The following is a 23154-nucleotide window of genomic DNA, read 5'->3' as shown; positions in this document are numbered from 1 at the left end:
ACCGGCTTGCGGTGCGACCGCTCGGCATTTAAGACGTTAATGCATTTCAGTGGCCTTGCTCATATGGTGAGGGTAGGTGACCAGGGCCTACGAGTCGTATTTAAATGTTAAAATAATTATTGATTTATAATAATTAAAATAAATTAAAACAACCACCCGACGTTGTTTTCTTTCGTGCATTTTCGGAAACAAAACTTATGTTATTAGGATTTATTTATTTATTTATAGGACAACCGGTAGTTGTTACATTCTAATATGCTTAAAATAAAGGGTGTTTTTTTAAGCCCGATATAACTTGAAATTGTAAAAAATAACACAAAAAATTAAATTGTAATCAAAATTTTTTTTTTATTCGAAAGATCAATACGTGACATTAACATTTGAAAATGATTTCGGGCATATGGGCACCGCGGCTGTTCTTGACGAAGCGCATTCTGGACGTCCAATTTTGGGCCACTTTTTCGAGCACTGCTGGCCGTATGTCACGAATAACACGAACAATGCTGGCCTCCAAGGCGTCAATTGTTGCTGGTTTATCAGCATAAACCAGTGACTTCACGTAGCCCCACAGGAAATAATCGAGAGGTGTCAAATCGCACGACCTTGGAGGCCAATTGACAGGTCCATTTCTCGAAATCAAGTTATCGCCAAATTTTGATTTCAATAAGTCGATGGTTGCGTTCGCCGTATGGCGCGTAGCGCCATCCTGTCATCACCGGATCAATGTCATCCATATTTTCAAACAAAAAATCATTGATCATGGTGCGGTAACGATCTCCATTGACCGTAACGCGAGCTCCGGCCTCATTTTTGAAGAAATAAGGTCCGATGATGCCAACAGCGTGAAAACCGCACCAAACGGTGCATTTTTCTGGATGTAATGGAGTCTGTATGGTCTCTTGTGGATTGGTCTCACTCCATATGCGGCAATTTTGCTTATTAACAAACCCGTTAAGCCAAAAATGCGCCTCATCGCTGAACACACTTTTGCGATAAAAGAACGGGTCAGTTGCCAACTGCTCTAGCCCAATCGGCGAAAGAACGACGCATATAATGGTCTCGTGGCTTCAATTCCTGCACCAGCTGGATCTTATACGGGTGTAGGCCGAGATCTTTGCGCAAAATTTTCCACGTAGTGGACGGACAGAGCCCCAATTGCTGCGACCGACGACGAATAGATAAATTTGGATCTTCTTCCACACTTTCGTTTACAGCGGCGATATTCTCTTCACTACGCACATTCCTTCGACGTGTTGGTGTTATTGCATCCTCTAGAGAGTATGTGGTACGAAATCTATCCACAGTTCGACGAATGGCTTGTTCAGATGGACGATTATGTACGCCATAAAAATGACGAAGTCGTCTATAAGTTGCGCGAATCGACGACTGATTTTCAAAGTAAATTTGGATAATTTCGTAGCGTTGTTCAAGCGTGAGTCTATTCATGATGATTTGTCAGAGTATACTGAAACAAATAAAAAAAAATGTTTTATCAAAATTTAATTTTTTGTGTTACTTTTTACAATTTAAAGTTCTATCTAGGTTAAAAAAACACCCTCTATATCAAATATTAACAAATAATGAGTTGAATGTACAACAAATTAAGGTGTCACAACATGCACAGTCTTTGCTTCCGTGACACCAAGAAAACAATTATATAAAATAAAGCAAAAATTATAAAATCAAGATATGAATTTGAAAAGAAGGAAAAAAAAGAAGAAGAAGAATATTAATCATATTTTGGCGCCTAACAATTTCGTAATATTTTTTTTAAAAGCAGGTAAAGAATCTTTAAAAATATCTACTTCACCACAGATGGAGTTATAAGTTCTTGATAGACGTGGTATGGGAGAAAATTGCTTAAGGTTAGTTTTGGATTAATATTAAAATGCCAATTGTTCCGTAAAATAAAATTTATTTGTTAAGAATAATATTAAGGAACAGAACTTGGTAGGATATTTGGAAGTTGACAGCTGTCATGGGCTGGTAGGCACGCAGAGTAAATGTCAGCAGTGTCCACACTCCACTATGACACTGTGTCGCAACAATTTGCGGTCACCGACCGTCCTTGGCAGTGGAGCCCGCTCCGTTCAATAGTTCGGCACTCAGACGTTTCGAATTATACAGACGGAGCACAGTGCATCCATGATTCACATTAACTATCGTGTTTACCTATCTACCGTTTAGACAAAAAAATATGCTACAACTTATATTAAATGTATGCATTATAATTCACACAGCCTACCTACACGTTTTGTGCTTTATATTGGTTATAAATGAAAGGTTAACCATCTACAGGTAGTTCGATTATTTACAGTTTAAATAATAGATTACTAGATAACAGATCATAACCCGAGTCAATAATATCAACGGACAAATAATAATCCTGCCGACAAATAATGTTGTTGAACTTACCATTATGATTACGTGAAACGAATAGCTCGGTTTCGGTTCGTTTAGTGCATCCTTTTAAAAACAGCAACAAAGTAACAGCTTTCGCTTCAAATATAACTCTCTACAAATATATTCCTCAAATTATAACCTAACCATTTTTGGCAAGTCAGCAAAACTCCACAGTATGAATAATTTCTCAATATAAAACTAAAAGGCGACCCTAATTTATAATACAATTTCGAAATATTTTATTCATATTGTTTGCGTTCTTACGTGTTATGTTACGCGTTCTGTCTGTGGTTTTGATAAGTCTGTAGTGTGCAACGTTTGTTTATATGTGCTTGCGGTGTGCGCTATATTTGGTGGAGTGAGTGCGCAATGCGCATTGTTGAATGCTGAGCTCGTGTTCGAGGCCCGGCGCGAGAGGTTTGAGTAAACAAACATTCGAGCACTGAGTTACGCATTATGAGCTGTTCTGCCATATATAGAGTAGTAAGTTTTGGACGCGTTAGATTTGGATTGGGTCGAGTGTGACGCAAACTTCGATTAAATAATTTAATGTTCAATATTCATAGAAATATGGGTTCAAATAAGGTAGGCCTGTACCCACTGATGTATGGGTACTTCACGTCAGTTTTTATAAGGTGGTGCCTTAATTGTTATTTGGCTTTCAAAATAAATCCAAATTATATTATATTTATTTATATCGTCTACTCAGATTTTTTTAATTGGAGAATAAATGAGCATTCCCATTTAGGAATCACCCCATATGTATGATTAACAACTGGTTAATCTGCCCCTACTCTTAAGTATCAAAAATATTGATTAAATTGGTATCCTATTTTGACCAGTGAGGATGACGATCAGGTTTTTTTCTCTTAAATTTTCGAAATATATATTTTTAATTTCAACTGTTGAACGAAAGTCTTGCTTAACGAAACTTGAAACACTGACTCAGGCTGATCGCGATAATAATCTATAGTGGATCTATCGATCGATTAAAATCGACTACGGCAGCTACCTCACTATCTATCGAAAGATTAATCTATTAATGGATTATTTACTCGATGGGATGAACTCGCTCGATATGCTCTTATTATCTCTGTTTCAATGGCTCGAATAATACGTATCAATAATCATATCGCATGGTCACAGCTTTTGCTCGATTCTTATTTAGAAAAAAAAACAATAGCAAAGATATTATATAAAATAAAATTATGTTTGAAACATGATTTTGCTTCTTAAAGAGTCGACACTTATTTGCAAATCGTGCTGACAACAAAACCTCATTGTCTACTCAAGGATATATATGGCAGAAGAAGACATTCATTGACAAGATAATAATGAGTGTTCTTTAGTAGGCTGGGCCTGTAGTTCTTAATAAATCGTGTTTCGCAGGACTAACTAACTAAGGTTTAGTTAGTTTAGTTAGTCTTAGTTTTTGTCGTATATTATTGATGAAAATGTTTTAATTTTTCTTCGAAATCAATGAGACAAGTTAATAAAATTAGCATTTTCATACCACTTTACCAATGATGATCAAAAAATAGTATGATTTATTAACACTTACTCCTTTTTTATATTAATTAATGACGTAATAAGAAGTTAAGACAATAATTGTTAAGCTATATAAGGTGCCCATTATAATTTATTATTTTTTTATTTCACCGGAATTAAAATCCATCAAAATAAATATTCTATATATAATGATGATATAAATGAAATAGTGTGTCGTGCAAAAGTAATACAGATACGATGTAAAGAGGATGCCGGATATGGTATTTATACAGTATTAGTATAGTAAAAAAGAATACAGATGGCGTTTGTCACTTGCGCGAGTGTAAACAAATGAAAAATCACCGTTAAAATGTGTCCCAAGTGGGACGCTTTCGAGTCACAACGCAATTATCTGTTATAAACTCTATATCTGCTTCTTTTTAGTATATTATTGGTTGGTACCAATACGGTACTAACTATAACATATAGACTAATTTAGGTTAATTAGTTATTGTTTAGATTCATAGATCAAATAACAAATGGGGATCGTTCATGGATGTTCTTTATCCTAATGTGATATAAATTTTAAAACAAATTATAGCATTTTACTAATCGTAATGTACAATAATTATTGGTAGAACGATAAAGAACTGACGCTAAAAGTTAGCTAGTACGATATCTATTCAGTCAAAATTTTATTTATATATTCTGCTGTTGAATGATGACAAAGTCGCTCAGTAGCGGTTTGATGTCAGCCGGAGTCACCTTGGCCTCCGAACAACTCAAATGATTGTAATTAATTCTGATTTAGACGAGCTGTGGGCGTCCACGGCGCATAAACGTTTGTAAAGCGACGCCATCTTCGTGTTAATTAGCAGCAGCTCGTCACACTATATTGTGAGTTGTGATGTTCTTCTTACTGAACTCTACTACCATCATCAGGCTCAAGATCTGGAAGAAGTAGTTTACATAAACTGAGCAAATCGATAAATGTCACCATCGACCATATTGATTCCATATCAATTTGATTAGCTTCCAGGTAAAATATGTAATCGTGAAAAAAATTCGCGTGACAGTTTATCCATCATACGTCATTGAATTCGAGCGCTCGACTTACTGAGATACAAAGTAATTCACACGTACAGTAAGGGGTCTTTCGGGTATCGAATAAGTATTTAGTGTTGTTTAATAGTTTATATACACCCATGCTTTAAATCCTCTATTAAAGATTCTGAAACAGTTAGCTTATTGCCAACATTAAAACACACAATGTTCTAATAACCATTACATCATCCAAAAGAGTGTTGTAATGTTGTTGTATTGTTGTTGTATGAATTTCAAAAAAATAACATTTTCGTTTACGCGCGTTCCACAATACCAGAACGTCGCGCGCCGTAAAAAAAAGTATGTTATTCGAATCCACGCCATTTTTCTTCGATATTTTTATTGTTTTGTTTACAAAAAATGAGCGATTCATTTTAAACGCTGCAAACGAACATAATATTCAAGTGAATTTTAATTATTGCACTACACAAAATGTAAATTACTACTAAAATAAATAATTCTTTCATTAATACTTAGTTTATTTGTATATAATCAGTAATGGATGATATTAGGTTACTACTAGGACTGGCTGTTTTAATGTTAGCAGTAAGCTAACAGTTTCAAAATATTTTAGAGGATTCATATTCTGGTTGTAGATAAAGTCTTATATGCAACTGTTGATAATTAGGTATTAAAACACTCTACTATTATCTATACTAATACTATTATCACACTCGGCTTCGCCTCGTGAGATAAAACCACATTCGTGTTTTAATACCCCTTATTACACAACAGTTGCATAAATAACTATTAGTGGACCGAGAAGTTCTTGAACGCACGGTCGTTTTTCGCCGAAGAATTGGTTGTTAGAATTTTTTTATTTTATTTAATAGGCCCCCTATTCAACGCGCGTACTGTTGCAAGGTATCACCGTCACCAATACTCTCTACAAACACTGGAGTACAAGAGCGTTGCTGATTGTTTCGATAGATTGGGGCGTTTTTGTTGTTATGTAACGATCTGAAAACACGTTTCTTTCAATAGTTCACTTGTGTCTTGGGCACAGTTGCACCATAGGGAAGTGCAGATAACTACTGCACAGTATACCAAGTTTATTTTCTTAATAAAAAAAAAATAAAATAAAAATACCATGAGTAAAATGTATTTGATCAACAGGTCGCAAAGTCAGTAATCATAAATTTGTGTTTCCGTTATAGATTTAATATATCCTGTGCGTTTGAGATATATATTTAAATAAAAAATGAACATGGATTAGAGACCTGAGAATGAACAATCTGGGCAACTCATAAGATAAGCTAAACAAAGTCGAATGCGTACCGCGTACCTACTAACAAGATATATTTAAAGAAGATAAAACCCAAGTATAAGTATAGTAGTATAGATTTACGAACGACGCAAACTCAGAAACAGAATTGAATAAAATCTGGAACAAGCTTCAAAGACTTAGGCATTAGATACTCACGTTTCAGAACATACTAATATTAAGCCAGTTCATAGAGCGATATTTCTCCAAGTAGACGCATTAGACCGTGCGGATAACCTATGTGGGTTTGTACGACCAGGTTAAATGCCGTGTTGGGTTGCATACATGCATGATTCTCTCAAACTGAGAGAAATGGTGAGATACTACGAGGCGCATTCATATACTTAAAGTTCTTACAAGTTGGTTATAAGTGCCTTTGGTCCTATTTTAATCGCACGAAAATTATTAATTATATTTACGACATTATATGTTGATGGATTCAATCAAGAAACGTAATATTACTATTGTTTATATTTTCATATTTACCTGTGTTTGAGTCATGGAACAATGATGCACAAAGAAACCTCTAGTATATTATTAAACTAAACAATGCGCTAAGTTATTAAACGCATCGCATAACACAAAGCAAAACTCGCATATAAATTAGTTAGCGTATATCACGAGCGAGGCAGCACCGCGCCGCGATGACAGCGTGCTACGATTGTAGCCAGGGTTGCCACCGATCATGTTGTATAAAGCTCTATCTTGAAAACCAAATTTAAAAACGAAATTCTGAGCAGATTATTCATGAGGTTGTATGTCTCGCTAGTCTAGTATTTTTACTAGCTACCGTAACCCTAATATGTAGAAATTTTCACCACGGTGTCCCTGGTTCGTATCTCACCCGCCACGTATCAGTTTGTTTTTGGTTTTCGAATTGATTGGGCAACGCTCTTGTGATTCAAATTTAGTATACATTAATAAACCTATGGACGATGCAGATCATATGCCTCAGCGCTTTGACCACTTACCCAACTCCATCCATAAATCTTGGTATGTTTGTTCAACTCTCGACATTGTTCATGCATTTCATTACTTCCCTGGTGACCCGTATATTACTTCAATTGTCAGGCAATTCATTTGACAGGCATTATAAGTACTTACTAACTGTACTTCAAGGGTTAGAATTGATCTAAGATCATTTTTGGTTGAAGAGAAGTGCAAATATTTATGCCGATGAAAAGTAATTATTAACGCTCATCTCTTGTCAATGTTCAAAGTATTTCGTAAACGTTGCTCGCTATTGGCAGAAGAAACAGGCGATGAAAACAAATAAAAAATTTCAAAGCTTTTCATCACACATCATATGATGTACAACGTTCTAGTTTAGACGTTCCGTCGATTTTTCTGGAAAATATATTTGTTTCACCTATTCGGGTATTTTAGAAATAACGATCTGCAATGGCAACCCTAGTCACAAGCGCCGGCGCCGTTGACGGCTCGGCTAATTGGCGTGTGCTACGAACTAGCAGATATATTCCCAGCTTGGAATTGACCGTGAAACTAGCCCCAAGAGAAGTCCGCACTTCGGACAGCGTGGAGAACGCATAGGACTCTCGTTAAACACTGCGCTCGACAAGACACATTTGTAGGAGGCTGGGTGTTGAGTATCCGTATGGCCCCGACACGGGAACCGATCGTGTTGTTCCGATCGGGTTGCTTAGAGTTAAAATAATCTTTGACGCTACAAAACAAAACAATATAGAGAACTTGTTGTCTCCTTATGGGTCTTAATCTTGTTATAGCACGGACCTAATCCCCAATTTCCTTGTGGTATTATAGTACATGTCACATAACTAGCCATTACCGCGATGAACGCTCGTCGTAACGGGCAGACTTGAGATGTTTATCGTTGCGCCTACGTAATGATAGCCCAATTACAAACACTTACACGTTGCCAGGATTACCGGGAGTCGAGGCGCCGTTGGCGGGTGGTTTATAGCGCTGTTTGTGAGCCGCGAGCTTTAATTAGAGACGTGATGAATGAGTGTCACCTTGCCGACCGAAGTACCCCGACATGATAGCTGAATTAAATGAGGGATTCATTGATGTCCAGCCTTATTGTCGATGATAAACCTTTGTATAGATCGGTCCAGTTGTGACTTGGGTGCTGGCTAAATTAAAACTCCGAGGTGGGGCCGACTTATCATTTACTCACAAAAATGTCAAATCTGGATCTGAATAAATGACTCATACTTTGTCTTTGGAAACATGGATTTTAATAGTTAATATAATGATGCAGTTGGTAAGTGATCCAATTAATTTGACGTTTCTATTTCCAGAGGTAAATTCGCATCGGTCCGCAAGATCCGTCACCTGGTGTCGGGCGAGGAGTTCGCAGCCAAGTTCATCCGCAAGCGGCGGCGGGCGGCCGACACCTCGCGGGAGATCCAGCACGAGGTCGCCGTGCTAGCGCTGTGCTCCGACTGCTCGCGCGTTGTACGCTTACACGAGGTAACACGCTCGTACCAACAAATATCATCCCAACCAACCAATCCATCTAATTTTTAGTTTTTTTTCTCATGGCAAATGATAGTGGTGGAAATATCCGTTTCAAATTTAGCTGACTGTTGCGGGAGAATGTGGGCGGCGGTGATTTCTTCACATCAGGTGATGCGTACACTCGTGTGTTATCGTCTTATATAAAAAAAGCACCAACTATCCTATATCGTGATTACAATCAGTAGCGCTGTCTGTCTCCCGAGTCACGCGCTCAACGCAGCATCGTGATGGTGCAGACTACTATTTATTATGGACAACTTGGTACCATAATCGTCAATTGGTGACTTTATGAAAGTCTGCGAGTATTCGTAATCAGAGCACCTGTAGCACGTTGACCGCACGCCGGCAGGTATACGAGACCCGCTCGGAGGTGGCCATCGTGCTGGAGCTGTGCGCCGGCGGCGAGCTGCAGCGTCTGCTGGACGAGGAGGAGCGCCTGTCGGAGGGCGCGGCCCGGCGCGCGCTACGCCACGTGCTGGAGGGGCTGGCTCACCTGCACGCGCGGCGCCTGGCGCACCTCGACCTCAAGCCGCAGAACCTGCTGCTGTCGGCGGCCGGCGACCAGCTGCTCATCTGCGACTTCGGCATCAGCCGCGCCATCCAGCCCGGCGCGCACGTGCGGGAGATCCTCGGCACCCGCGACTATGTCGGTGAGTGATTATAGCAGGGCACTCGCGTTACCGCTCACATCATTAAGAGAGTGTGGGTATGGTACGCAAAATTATATAATAATGCTTGTTTTACAAAAAATATTTCAAAATTTAAGACTGTTTGGTCTTGTATAAAGATCTTTCTTGTACGATTCCGACTCTTATCCGGATTTTGTTAAGATAACGCTTAGCACGAGCCATCTGCTTGTTACCACCAGTTTACTTATCTATAGGCACTTAGATATCTTATTATATTTCATTGAGTCTCTCGTGTGTTCAGCGCCCGAGATCCTATCGTACGAGCCGCTGTCCCTGGCGGCAGACATCTGGTCCGTGGGCGTGCTAGCGTACGTCCTCCTGAGCGGCTACTCGCCCTTCGCCGGCGACACCAAGCAGGAGACCTACCTGAACATCGCGCAGTGTCAGCTCTCCTTCCCCAAAGATCTGTTCCGCGGCGTCTCGCAGCGAGCCAAACAGTTCATTCGGGAGACCCTTGTGGTTGATCCAAAGTAAGTAGAACCTGTATACTTATTACGAACTTACGGCTAACCTATATTTGAATTTCATCCAAACCTGTCGTGAAATTGATTCCATTACACACTATAGAGATGAACCAATTGTCGGGTCGTTAAAACGTCGAGAAAACATTGTCAGTTTCTAAGGTAGTAGAATGAGCTTTTTGAAGACACCACTTCAGAGCGTCGTACTCTTTATCATGGAAGAAGGTCCTTGAATACATCGCTAATGAGCGACGCTCTTCCAGATATAGCTATTATATAGTGGACAACTGAATTAAATTTGCTTTTATTTGGTGTTTACAAATCGTTAAAGAGATTCGCGCTCTGTTTCAGGGGTCGCCTCACAGTTGAAGAGTGCCTGGAGCACCCGTGGTTGAAAGACGAGGGCGACATTCCCCGAGTGATCGTCGGCGTCGGGTTCGGCGCGGGCGACCTCGTGTCCGACAACGACAACGACACAGACGACAATGACTCCGGCAGCGACGAGGCGCAGCGGCCGACCAACGGACACAGCAGTGCGGGCGGCCTGAATGGACACAGTGGCGCCACCAACGGTACCAGCGACGACAAAGGTAACTCAAGGACTTTGCTAATGTATACACATACACTTGTCACGAGAAGTTGGTATTCTTTTGCAGCTATACTTGTCGATAATCATCGGTCAGTAACTGATGTCATGTCTTCCTCAGCTTTGTTGTTTTGAATTTGGAGATGGCACGATGACCTTTAATTGGCTGCAGGACCACTGTGCTATAGAGCATCGGAAGGAGTAGAGAGATTTAAATTGGTGGGTCCGACGCATAGGTTGCCTACATAGGTAGAAAAGACGCTCTTTGGACTGGCTAATGACAAAATAATATTTATCTCTTTTTTTTTATGGAATAGGAGGATAAACAAGCGTACGGGTCACCTGTTGTTAAGTGATCACTGCCGCCCACTATCTCTTGCAACACCAGAGGAATCACAGGAGCGTTGCCGGCCTTTAAGGAAGGTGTACGCGCTTTTTTTAAAGGTACCCATGTCGTATCGTCCCGGAAACACCGCACAAGGAAGCTCATTCTACAGCGTTGTAGTACGAGAAAGAAAGTTCCTTGTAAACCGCACTGTGGAGGACCGCCACACATCCAGATGGTGGGGATGATATCCTAACATGTGGCGTGTCGTGCGAAGGTGGAATTCGGCGGTAGGAATCAGGTTAAACAGCTCTTCGGAACACTCCCCGTGATAAATGCGGTAGAAAACACACAGTGAAGCTACGTCTCTACGCAACGCCAAGTGATCCAGCCGTTCACAGACCACTGGGTCCCCGACAATTCGAGCTGCTCTGCGTTACTGCGTTACACGCGGTCAAATGGATCGAGCTGATACTGGGTTGCGCCAGACCAGAGTTGACAGCAATACTCTTTTATAATATGCTACTGGTTGCCCGTTGCATTCGCAACTAAAGGTTTTAGATCAATAAAATGTTTAAGTAGGGATAACAGAGAGAGTTGTCATTCTGAAACATGCAGGGCAAGCCTGTCAGCATTTAAGTTGGCATAGCGACATCCCATTCTGCACGGGCGCATGCCAAGAAAAGGAAGATATTATTAGGGTTGGATCTATTATTTAGTTTTGTTCTTAAGGAGTGGCAAAGAGTTTCTTTTGTTTAAGGATCAAATGGTGTTATTTCAGAGAGTATATCTCGGTCGTCGTCGACGTGCGCGCTGGAGGAGTGTCGCGGCGAGGAGGAGCGCGGGGGGGAAGAGCGCGTGGGGGAGGAGCGCGGGGGGGAAGAGCGCGTGGGGGAGGAGCGCGCGGGGGACAAGCCCCTGAAGCACGCGCGGGACGTGTCGCCACCCTCGCCCTCGCATGACGCGCCCTCCACGCCCAAGGTGAGCACTGACACACAACACGAGCAAAGTTGTTCAAATGGAGTAGGTAGGTATGCTAGTAAACAAAAAAGCGGAAGTTTAGTAAGATAAATTTTGATAAAGAAGTTAATATTGTCTTTCGATAAGAATCCTTTTTAATTTATTCTAACATATGTAGATATAATGACAGTTATTGAGAAGAAAATGTTTATGTAGTTTGGTGGTGTACAGAAGGTTGATGGCTGTACTCGTCGAATGGACGATCTAGTTTCAATCGACATCATATAATAGTATTTTATGTAAACAGTTGTATAATGAGCGAAAATCGCAATGAATGACACCACGAAACGAGAAACAAAAATTAGACAAACAAATATCACAAGTTTTCGAGTTGACGCTTAAATGGGCGGAAAATGTATTGATACATACCTGTTGATTGGTTTCATTTTTCCTTCAAGAAATGGCAAAGGTACACCCATACAGCCAACCTTGCTCAAATTATATTAACAAGTTTTTTTTCTTAAGTTGACATGAACATGTTCAGTGTAATGATTTGAACATGAAAATATGTATATATGTACAACGTATTACCTAATATTTCCATGAATCTACCCTACAGTCCTAGATTTTGTTGTCTGTGGCAAAGAGAATTTATAACACTACGTTCAAGAGACGGGAGTGGAAATGACAGAAAAAGTATTTTTTAATATTTGTGGAGTGATTAATACATTAATATTTAATTTGCAGTAAGACAAATGTACTACGTTTTGGTATTTGTACGTTGGCAGGTTTCGCGCAAGTCTCACCCGTCGCCGCCCTCAGTGCTCGCGCTGTGCAAGAAGTTCCAGCCGGACTACGAGAAGCCGGCCAAGATGTCGCACGGGCACGGGCCCGCGGAGTGTGCCGGCTGCGCGTGCCCGTGCCCCGCGCCCTGCCTGCGCGTGCCGCCGCAGGACCGCGCCGTCTTGTGCTAGCGGGCACTGTGCTGCCCGTGGCGGCGGCGACCCTGACGTCACTCCCGTGGCCCGCTAGCGCCAAACACACACCGTGTTACGTACACCGCTAAATCCACATGTTGTGCTAACTACGGTCATGGTTTTACGTGCAAGCCATCTGTGCTATTAAACACGCAGTGAGTGAAACAGAGACTAAAGGTTATATAGCGTGATAGAGCTTGTATATTACTGAAATACATTACACGTATCTACATTATATGTATCTTTCCAGGGCGATCAGTGAACGTGTTAAATAGTTACTTATGGGATATCACCAGTGATTTCTTTCGATGACAGCCCGATAGATATTTCGGCCGTGTTAAAAACGCCATACTCGCCGGTTGACATCACAGATGTCCCGTAAATTAAACTATTTACTTACATAGAGTATGAATTGTATTAAATGTCATTTTTGTAACAAAACACCAATGTGCCTAATGAGTACCAACATTGTCATTGTTCAAATTTATAAAATTAGTTATAGAATATTTACTTGTTGTTATTATGACTGTATACATACGGGACCAATTTTTAATTAATTATCAGGGATTAATAGTAAAATACCAATTTTGATACATATATGTATTACATCAGAAGCGTGATACTTTTGTCGAATAATTACAGCACCTTCTGTCTGAACCAATGCATAGTATTGTTCAAATCCGTGGCACTCCTGTGTGAAGTGTCTTTATGTTACTAAATCAATTGTGCCAATAGATGTAAAAATAGTAACTACAATCCAAAAATACAACGTGAGTATATGATATGCTCTTTCTATTGAATCATTTTTTGTGGCTTTGCAGGTGACATTACTAAATATCCTGAAGAGTCAGATAGATAGATAAATCATTGAAAGAAATCGTCATTATATGATAATGGGAGTCAGGTCTGCTGCTGAGTTCTGCTTCAGGCGAGACAAACGATCTAGTTATTAAAATTTGCGGTCATGGATAGATTGAGCTTATGATTGAATGTTGTGAATTTAAAAAGTATTATTAAAAACAAATGTAAACCGGAATGTAATTCATTAATGATAAGTTTTGTACTAACTTGAGTACGTTTTTTTGGCGCTATATCGACGTAACACAACGAGCGTCCATCTGAAGTTAGCCTGAGTTGTACGGGTGGCAGAGATGCGGGTCGCGGGAGCAGGCGAACGTGTTCTGTTGTTGTATTACTGTAGTGTGTTATTAGCACGAGCCGTCTGGCTGTAAATAATGTAGCATAAGTCTATTGTGTATAGTTTATCGTAGGGACCCGATTACGCGAACTCTCGCCTAAAATAAGATGCTGCGTTAGGCCTGCCCGCACCTCTCATATATGTATATATATTTTTGATTTTAAGAACATACATTTCGGCAACAGAAGCTGAAAGCCGCCGGTCGTGACAAATGTGTGTGATATTGTCGGGACGTGTGTGGCGGGCCTAAGCTAGCGATTCCGATAGTTTTAGTTATGTTATTATTATTATTATGTGTTTAATTGATATTAGTGCATCGAAGAATTGATTAAGTGTTTGTTGGTGAGAGTTCGTGCAGTAATCGCGCTCCTACAGACGCGACGGTACAAAACGCATAATGCGCCGCTCGACGGTGTGTCAGGCCCACTCTGTACATAACCTCACAAACCGCTGCGGTATTAATTTATTATACGTACACGTGGTGCCGTGTCTAGGGCGCTACCCTTAGTTAGGTATATTGTTATTGCATAGAGTAGATACGTTCACGATCGTATTCTAGCTTGCTAAGTGTTAGGTAATGTTGAACAGTTAGTATGTGGGCGCGCGGGACCAACACGTGCGTGACGTGCCAAGCCGGCCGATGTCACGCTCCACGAGATATATATATATATACCTGTATATCACTCGGAGTGACACGTTCGTTGTTAAAGTAGATAGGAAATTGTTAAGAGATGGATTTTATTATGAGCTCAAATCGTGCAAAGTCTACTTAAACGCTATCGTCAGAGATTTTTTATTTTTGTTTCGTTTCTCTTGAACGCCTTAGCTTACGGTACTGTGCTGTAGTATCACTTATGTTTTATTTCTTCGTAGATGTAGTTTTGTTTACGAGCGCTATTTCTATTTTTTAACATTCACTGAATGAGTGAACTCGAAGATTGTTATTAGAGCTGTTGTGATCCATAACTCATTTGTAAAAATAAATTATTGTGATACAAACTGTGGTTTTCTTGATTTCTTATTGTCGCATCTAATATCATTTAAACTCAAAACTAAATCGGTTGAGCATCAAATTCTGAAAACGTAAGGTAAAGTCATGATTTCTTTTTTCCAAAGAGAATTTAAACACTACGTTCAAGAGACGGGAGTGCCATAGAGAATAATGAGAAATGTATCTTGTATTGTCTTGTACTAAATCTTAACACATATATGTGTTGGACACCTCCAACATGCATTGCTATGCAGATGACAGCACTGGTGATGCCGTATACACGGGCCATGCAGGTCTCTCACGGGAAATCGTCGACCAGTGGCAGGAGAAACTTGTGTCTTCTATCGAGTCCTCTCTCGAGAAGGTCGCGGAATGGGGTAAATTGAACCTTTTCCAATTTAACCCCCAGAAGACTCAAGTTTGCCACTAAAAAAACCCCATTTGTCGTATCACCGCTCTTCGAGAACACTTCTCTTAAAGCCGCGCCTAGTATCGGAATACTGGGTCTCGAAATCTCGAGCGATTGCCAATTCCGTGGCCATCTGGAGGGCAAAGCCAAATTGGCTTCGAAGAAGCTGGGCGTCATCAATAGAGCACGGCAATACTTCAAGCCGGCCCACATTCTAGCGCTCTACAAAGCGCAGGTCCGGCCACACATGGAGTATTGCTGTCATCTCTGGTCTGGTGCACCCCAGTATCTGCTCGATCCATTTGACCGCGTGCAACGTAGAGCAGCTCGAATTGTCGGGGACTCAGTGCTCTGTGAACGGCTGGATCACTTGGCGTTGCGTTGAGACGTCGCTTCATTGTGTGTCTTCTACCGCATTTATCACGGGGAGTGTTCCGAAGAGCTGTTTAACCTGATTCCTGCCGCCGAATTTCACCTTCGCACGACACGCCACAAGTTAGGATATCATCCCAACCATCTAGATGTGTGGCGGTCCTCCACAGTGCGGTTTTCAAGAAGCTTTCTCCCTCGTACTACAAAGCTGTGGAATGAGCTTCCTTGTGCGGTGTTTCCGGGACGATACGACATGGGTACCTTCAAAAAAAGCGCGTACACCTTCCTTAAAGGCCGGCAACGCTCTTGTGATTCCTCTGGTGTTGCAAGAGAATGTGGGCGGCGGTGATCACTTAACACCAGGTGACCCGTACGCTCGTTTGTCCTACTATTCCATAATTCCATATTCAAAAAAAAAAGTTTACCCTAATTTTTAGGCTTTAAATATTTTTTGAACATCATATAGGTACAATATATTATATTAAAAAGGATTTTAAAAGTTAATAAACTTATAACCTTTATAAGATCAATAAACTCATCAAACAAAAATATAGATACCATAAAAATTAAATAAATAAAAATAAATTTAATAATAATTTAAAATAAAATATCGACAATCGATAAAAAAGTGAAAACACTAGATTAAAATATTATAATTTGTACTCCAGATGAATTAAATCAATAATCTATCACTTTTAATCACTTTAAACATTCTTTATTAGCTTATTATTTGTGCGTTAGTGCTTACCTTTCCTTTACCTTCTATATCCAAAAAGAATTTAGCTATGAAAATTCTCTTACTCCCATCTGAACGGCCAGATTTTAAAACACATATTTTACAACTTTTTTATTACATTGTATAGCTTAGGAATGTCTTACGCAATTATTCTATAAATAATGAATGACTTGTCACATGACATTCAAACCAAAAGAGTTGTGCGAAAGTGATAGTAGATAAGCGTTTTCTATAAGGCAGTAAAATTTCAGTTAATTTTAACCTAACTCTAACAGTTTTGTCTTTTGTTACTATGTTCGTTAACGCAATAAGGTGATATTCTCAAGGAAGTATGATTACAGTGTTTACGAACATCAGAATTAAATTTAAAAAGCATTATTAAATAAAGATAGTTGATGCTATTATATGTAACATTTTTCCCAAATTTCTGTCAAGTAGATCACCACTTAAAAAAAGAATAAGGATAAATAATAAAACACCGTAAAATGAGACAGATTATAATTTCATTTTGTTTTTACATCTTTTTGTGAATAAATAAACTTAAGACGTTACAACAAGGTTCACTCGTTGGTAGGTGATGCCGCCTGCGATATTTTTGCGCCGATAGACATATTTCAAATACCAATCACAATATTTTACATTAACCACGAGAGAAACATCGTCTTTCATTATGCCTGGGGTTCACTTTAGCCGAAACTCGTCGAATCACAACTCTTCATCAAAGTTTGGCTATATCGCATGATGGACAGCCCGGATGAAGATATGTTTATTCATATTTTAAATAAAATGTTGATAGATTACATTACCTAATATACATTTATTAGCGTGAGGAACCGCGAAGATGAAGAAATGGCCTCTCGTAGCCAATGGACACAGTTTCATAGTGTAGTGTAAGACTGCCTTAACAAAAAAATATTTAATTCGAGAAAATTAATACAATAATATATAACATAAATCATTTTAAAACTGCGTCATGAAAGGTAGGTTACTACTGCAATTAGTAATACTTGTTTAATTTTCAATATGGATGTGATTGATAGTTATAGCGAAATATACCTTGCAATTGTTCTCAAACAGAAAATCTCAAAGTCTGATGCACGCATAAAAACAAAATCAGATCACGGCACAAAAGGTACGTAGTGATGTATAAATTATAACTTAGAACAAAAAAAAAAATTAAATTGATTGTTGCTTTGTGTTATTTTTACAAATTTTGACAATCATAATATGTTAACACCAGGAACAAACATAAACAAACCGAAATCCTAGATAATATTGTTAAAAGAATGTTTGTAGGATTATTTCAATATGTTCTAATTTTTTTTTTGTTCTAAATACACCTAGGGACTGGGATCACTCTCTGGGAATAAATTTAATTGTACAATTTGTTTAAAAAAATTACCCACTGATGGGTTTTCTTGCGTCCAAGGGGAGGGAAGGGGAACCCCACTATTGAAAGATCTTTTGAGGCAATCTTTTCGAATGGGCGATAGATTTTTTTAATAAAAATATTTGTATTTGAAAATTTATGTAATTATACGAGTTCTCATGAACTTCTTAGTTCTTAGGAAGATTTATTTCTTAACTATATGAACACAGTTGAAAATATTATATATATAAATATCAAAAACATCAATTGCATGCTACATAATATTATTATGTTTCTGGAAAAACCAGATTATTTGATAGTTTGGCTCACAGATTCAATTGCTGGCCGTGACATAACAAACAAGTTGCAACTTGTTAACATTTTCATCACGCTGCGTTTTTATCTTAGAATAAGTTATTATAAATAAGCCTAAATTTTAAGCCAAACTAAATTATCTGTAGCTAAAATTTGAACATATTTCTAATAGGCGTAGTATAAATTAATTTGGTTAAGATTAAATTAGTTTGGCCTAAATTCTGGTTTGGCTTCAACACTTATAAAGTGTAGAATGAGACACAAATGTTTGTATGTATGTATGTGAGCTACCCGTGTCCGTTGAGTACAGTCGTGGTGTGTCGAAGGTCGGTGAGCTGGTCGCTGTACTCCGTGTACAGTCGCTGCCACCGCAGCTCACGTACCAAAACTCTTAACATTTTGTCGAGGAGATCGTGTTTTTGGAGGCCCTGAAACCAATTATATAAATCAAATCAGAAATATTTTATTTCGTAGGTAAGGCGCCAGTGCACAGGATGCCGCCTAGATTATGGATAAAACAACGGCGCCGTGAATTTAATTATAATATTTCTGCCGTGAAGCAGTAATGTGTAAACATTACGGTCTGAAGGTAGCTTGTGATATTACTGGGGAAATGAGACTTAACATCTTATGGCTCAAAGTGAAGAGCGCAATTGTAGTGCCGGTCAGAATTTTTGGGCTTTTCAAGAATCCTGAGCGGCACTGCATTGTAATGGGCAGGGCGCATCATTTACCATCAGCTGAACATCCTGCTCGTCTCATCCCGTATTTTCATTAAATAATCACATTACACTTGACAATTTTCATTTTTTTATTGCACAGCTCATTTGGAAGACAGATTTCCCCGGGAGAACGAAACAAGAAACTGTAAGGTTACTCTTTTCAAAACAGATTATTACAAATTATTATTTAAGTATAAATTAATCTGAGACAATCAATCAATCTGAGACAACATGTAACAACAGCCCAGCAGCTCAATCCCAAGAGTTACTTAGATCCAGATATTCAGATTTTTTGTAGAACCCTTTTGTATACAAATTTTTCTTTAGAACTTATTTAAATTCGATTAAAAGTAGGTTCTGTAGATCATATAATGTAACATAACTATGTTGCGCATCATACAGTGTCGAGTGCGGCTAGCGATGTCATGTTTACAGTTTAAGATTTTTGTAATACATTTCGCCTCAAATCATACTGTCGCTGTAACGGACACGTGAAACCGCTCATCAGGTGTAAATCTAATACAAAGTAGAGGAGTTTTTCAACAGTAAAACACTCTCGTTAAAACGTACCTGTAGTTGTTACAAAAGAGACAGAGACGCAGGTTACAGAGTGTAACCTCACATAATTGAAGGGAGATAATAACAAAGGCTCATATCTGCGAACACCACAAGGGCGTGCTCGGCTCGAAGCTACCGACAGTCTGATTGAAACCTTGTTAGACACCACTGGTTAGACATTACTGGGCTACAGAACAGCATAAGCAAATTATCTCATCTGATGTTAAGTGATCACCATCACTCATGCTCTCTTGCAGCACCAGAGCAATCACAGGAACGTTGCCTTTAAGGAAAGTGTACGCGCTTTTCTTGAAGGTACCTATGTCGTATCGACCCGGAAACACCGCACAAGGAAGGAAGGACTTAATAAGTAAGTCAAATGCTAGAATGAGGAACTGCTTGATGTTCTGTCTGGGTATAGATGAGTCCTAATTTTTTTTAAGGCAAATATTTTTTTTACCTTCAATTGACCGCGGAATAAGCAAACGCTTAAAATTTCAAAAGAAGAGCAATGTTGTCGAAGAGCGTTAATACGCTAGAATTAAACTCCAGTCCGCGACTTTCACAAGAAATACATATTTATTAAATCTTACTCAATACAAGATAAAAGGTTTTCAGTTACAAATTACTTTCCCAGTGGCCGGTGTTTACGCCATCTTCATAGCTGCAGAGTTTACTAGAGGAGAGAGCTGGAGATACATTTCCAAAGCTTTGAGCAGCCCCGAATGGAAGAAACAACGGAGTTTCACGAGAAGCTCTGTGTACTAAACATGAAGGCCTTTGCTATATTCAGTTTATATGCCAAGCCTTCGCTCCCTTGCTTTAACCACATATTATCTTAAAGAAGACTAGAAGATCGCCAGCTTGTATTTGCTCTACATATTTACCAGAACTGTGGAATTCCACTTGGTTGGTAGTGAGGTACCGTGGCTGGGCCCCAGCATATCATCCAGTAACTGACGCAGCTGCTCCTCCGTGCCTGAAAGTTGAAGTACAACCATTTTTTTTGTGCAAACGAGTGGATCACTTAATTCGAAGCACTAGAATTTCATTGAACTATCATATACATACATATTTACTTATCAGGGTCTAACAAACAAAGAACTGATTTTGAAGGATTTTTTTTCTTAATTAAATTCCGATTTTCGACTGTTGAAAAGAGAGACAAAGCCATTTTAATTTCGAGTTTTAGCACTTTCACATTGATGACCATAATATTATGTTCTACTCTCAATACACACAGCTAAAGAAAATAATGTAAGTAGTGAATAAGACACAAATCACATACGTTTTGGTCCTTCGAGCAGCTGATGAACCAGATACTTACGGTGAACAGAGTTTTATTAATCGGGTTCCCGGTGGTTACACTTCGGGCATGGAACCCTACAAAGACAGTCGACTTGCGGGCACTTTAATCCAGAATACTTGAATAAATACGAGATATAGACTGGAGCATATCTTTTATTTGAGAGGCAGTGCCGCAGATTGGGTCTGAAGAGAGCCTAGTATAACGTTAAGAATACTGACCGTGTCGTGTGAGGTGCGTGAATAGTGACACGACGTAGTGTTCATAGTCCCGCGCCTGGCATAGATGTAGACTCGACGCCACCTGCGCTTCTAGCCAGCTGCGCAGCGCGCATGCGCTGTACTTGCTGGAACATTACATCATAATCATAGAATCAAGTTTTCATAAGCAGAGAATTTGGAGCTCCGTATGTCACTGTCCATATAAACTTTCCCGCTGTCCCTATCTGCTAGTACCTTGAGGAAAAGTTGAAAACAGGCGCGATGTATGTTGTCACGTCTGTTAGTGGTATAGGGTGTTCAGCTGTACTTCAGGGTGCTCACCCAAAAAAGTTGGCCAAGTAGCCACCTCATCTCGGTTATCCGAGCAACGGGCGCGGTGGCCTTCAATTGACCTGAAGTAGATGGTTCCGAAAGGTTCCTCGGCGGTTACCCGTCAAACGTGGTGGAGGTAGCTTTACCGACACGGGGGCTATGGGGGAGGGGAGCTCACTGGGTATCAGTGCTCCTCCATTGGTGTCGGAGTCGTAGTGGCTTGGCGCAAATGGGATGTAGATCTTGATAACCGAAAGGTTGGTAAGTCCATGAGAAGGGGAATGTCCATATAAATTTCCTAGCTCCTTTCACTCGGGTCGGGTTGATGAATTTTACATAAAGTTTTTTTTTAACAAATTTCTGGCCATAGCCACACATAAGTGTATAAATCCAAATCACGTCAACATCACATAGAAAGTTCAATTAACCTATCAAAATGGCTTGATCAGTTAAATAGTCATTTAAAAATGAATAGTCAGTTAATAATCAAACAAATTTAAATAATCAGAGGATCACATGAGCCTTTTCGACATTAAGGTAGGTTGATCTGCAAAATAGAAATTCGTATATCTGGGTGCTTCGTATCGACTAGATAATCAGACATCGTGGAATATCTTACATGTCTTTTTTTTAATGAAAATAAGGGACGAGACGAGCAGGATGTCGAGCTGATGGTAATTCATGCGTTCTGCCCATTACAATGCAGTGCCGCTCGGTATTCTTGAAAAACCCAAAACCTCCGAGCGGTACTACAATTTCGCTCGTCACCTTGAGACATAAGAGTTGTTAAGTCTCATTTGCCCAGTAATTTCACTTGCTACGGTGCCCTTCAGACCGAAACACAGTAATGCTTACAAGTTACTGCTTGACGGCAGACATAGGCGCCGTTGTGGTACCCATAATCTATTTTTTTTATGGAATAGGAGGACAAACGAGCGTACGGGTCACGGGTGTTAAGTGATCACTGCCGCCCACAGTCTCTTGCAACACCAGAGGAATCACAAGAGCGTTGCCGGCCTTTAAGGAAGGTGTACGCCCTTTTTTTGAAGGTACCCATGTCGTATCGTCCTAGAAACACCGCACAAGGAAGCTCATTCCACAGCTTCGTAGTACGAGAAAGAAAGATCCTTGAAAACCGCACTGTGGAGGGCCGCCACACATCCAGATGGTGGGGATGATATCGTAACTTGTGGCGTGTCGGGCGAAGGAGCCTGTCAAGGAGTTCTGTGCAAGAAGTAATGAACGCATGTATCACCCGTGCGGCTGCATGGTGGCGGACGATCTGAACGCCGCGGCGGAGCGTGCTCCTCGCCTGCCGCCGCCTGCGCGAGCCACCGGGTCGCTCAGGTCCGACCATATCACCCTGCACATTCATTATCTTATAACAAATATTATAATATGTTATGTTTTTAAAGTGATAACCCTCACTTCTAGCATTAATACAAAAATAAAATTTGAAAAACAAAATTTTATGAACCATGCGGGATTCGAACCCCCGACCTCCGGCGTTCCGTGCCGGTGCTCTAACCACCGGAGCTAACCGTTCGAGTACCGCCTCGTTACAAAATTCAGTTTGCTTTGTTCAACTCTCAGGTTGTGGCGTCATCTACAGGATGAAGAAATATTATAGTAGGTATATTATGATACAAGTGAGCTAAGATGCTCATTATACACGAGGCTGTGGGTTGCAGTAAAGTCAGCCGAGTACCTAGTCAGTAAGTTGCTCACGAGTTTAACATTTACTTTTTCAAAACACTTGTGAGGAAAAAACATACATGTATTGCATAAATCGTTTATTTATCACACAAATAAAATTTGAAAACAAAATTTTACTGACGATGCGGGACTCGAACCCGCGACCTCTGTCGTTCCGTGCCAGTGCTCTC

General features: G+C 39.8%; 2 protein-coding genes across 3 annotated transcripts in view; one reads left to right on the top strand and one right to left on the bottom strand.

Moving 5' to 3' along the window:
* LOC126974945 (death-associated protein kinase related) overlaps window positions 1-14956 on the top strand; it is a 214511-nt gene extending 199555 nt beyond the window's left edge. Inside the window, exons 2-8 of the mRNA XM_050822699.1 lie at window positions 8542-8713; window positions 9111-9411; window positions 9692-9920; window positions 10263-10501; window positions 11604-11673; window positions 11719-11803; window positions 12571-14956. Coding sequence (XP_050678656.1) covers window positions 8542-8713; window positions 9111-9411; window positions 9692-9920; window positions 10263-10501; window positions 11604-11673; window positions 11719-11803; window positions 12571-12756 — 1282 coding nt within the window. The 3' untranslated portion in view covers window positions 12757-14956. The remainder of the gene's footprint in view (window positions 1-8541; window positions 8714-9110; window positions 9412-9691; window positions 9921-10262; window positions 10502-11603; window positions 11674-11718; window positions 11804-12570) is intronic.
* A 1990-nt stretch (window positions 14957-16946) lies between these two features.
* The window catches only part of LOC126974917 (protein HIRA homolog), a 31091-nt gene continuing 24883 nt past the window's right edge, over window positions 16947-23154 (bottom strand). Inside the window, exons 17-20 of one of the 2 annotated variants that reach the window (XM_050822656.1) lie at window positions 22524-22631; window positions 20957-21081; window positions 20317-20408; window positions 16947-18577 (exon numbers count right to left, since the gene is read on the bottom strand). In XM_050822656.1, the coding sequence (XP_050678613.1) occupies window positions 18437-18577; window positions 20317-20408; window positions 20957-21081; window positions 22524-22631 (466 nt within the window). In that variant the 3' untranslated portion in view covers window positions 16947-18436. The remainder of the gene's footprint in view (window positions 18578-20316; window positions 20409-20956; window positions 21082-22523; window positions 22632-23154) is intronic. The other variant, XM_050822657.1, reaches the window with a different exon arrangement.

Source organism: Leptidea sinapis, chromosome 34 (assembly GCF_905404315.1).
Source record: "Leptidea sinapis chromosome 34, ilLepSina1.1, whole genome shotgun sequence".
NCBI lineage: Eukaryota > Metazoa > Arthropoda > Insecta > Lepidoptera > Pieridae > Leptidea > Leptidea sinapis.
Note: the sequence above shows the minus strand (reverse complement) of the source record. Positions and strands in the feature narration are given on the sequence as shown.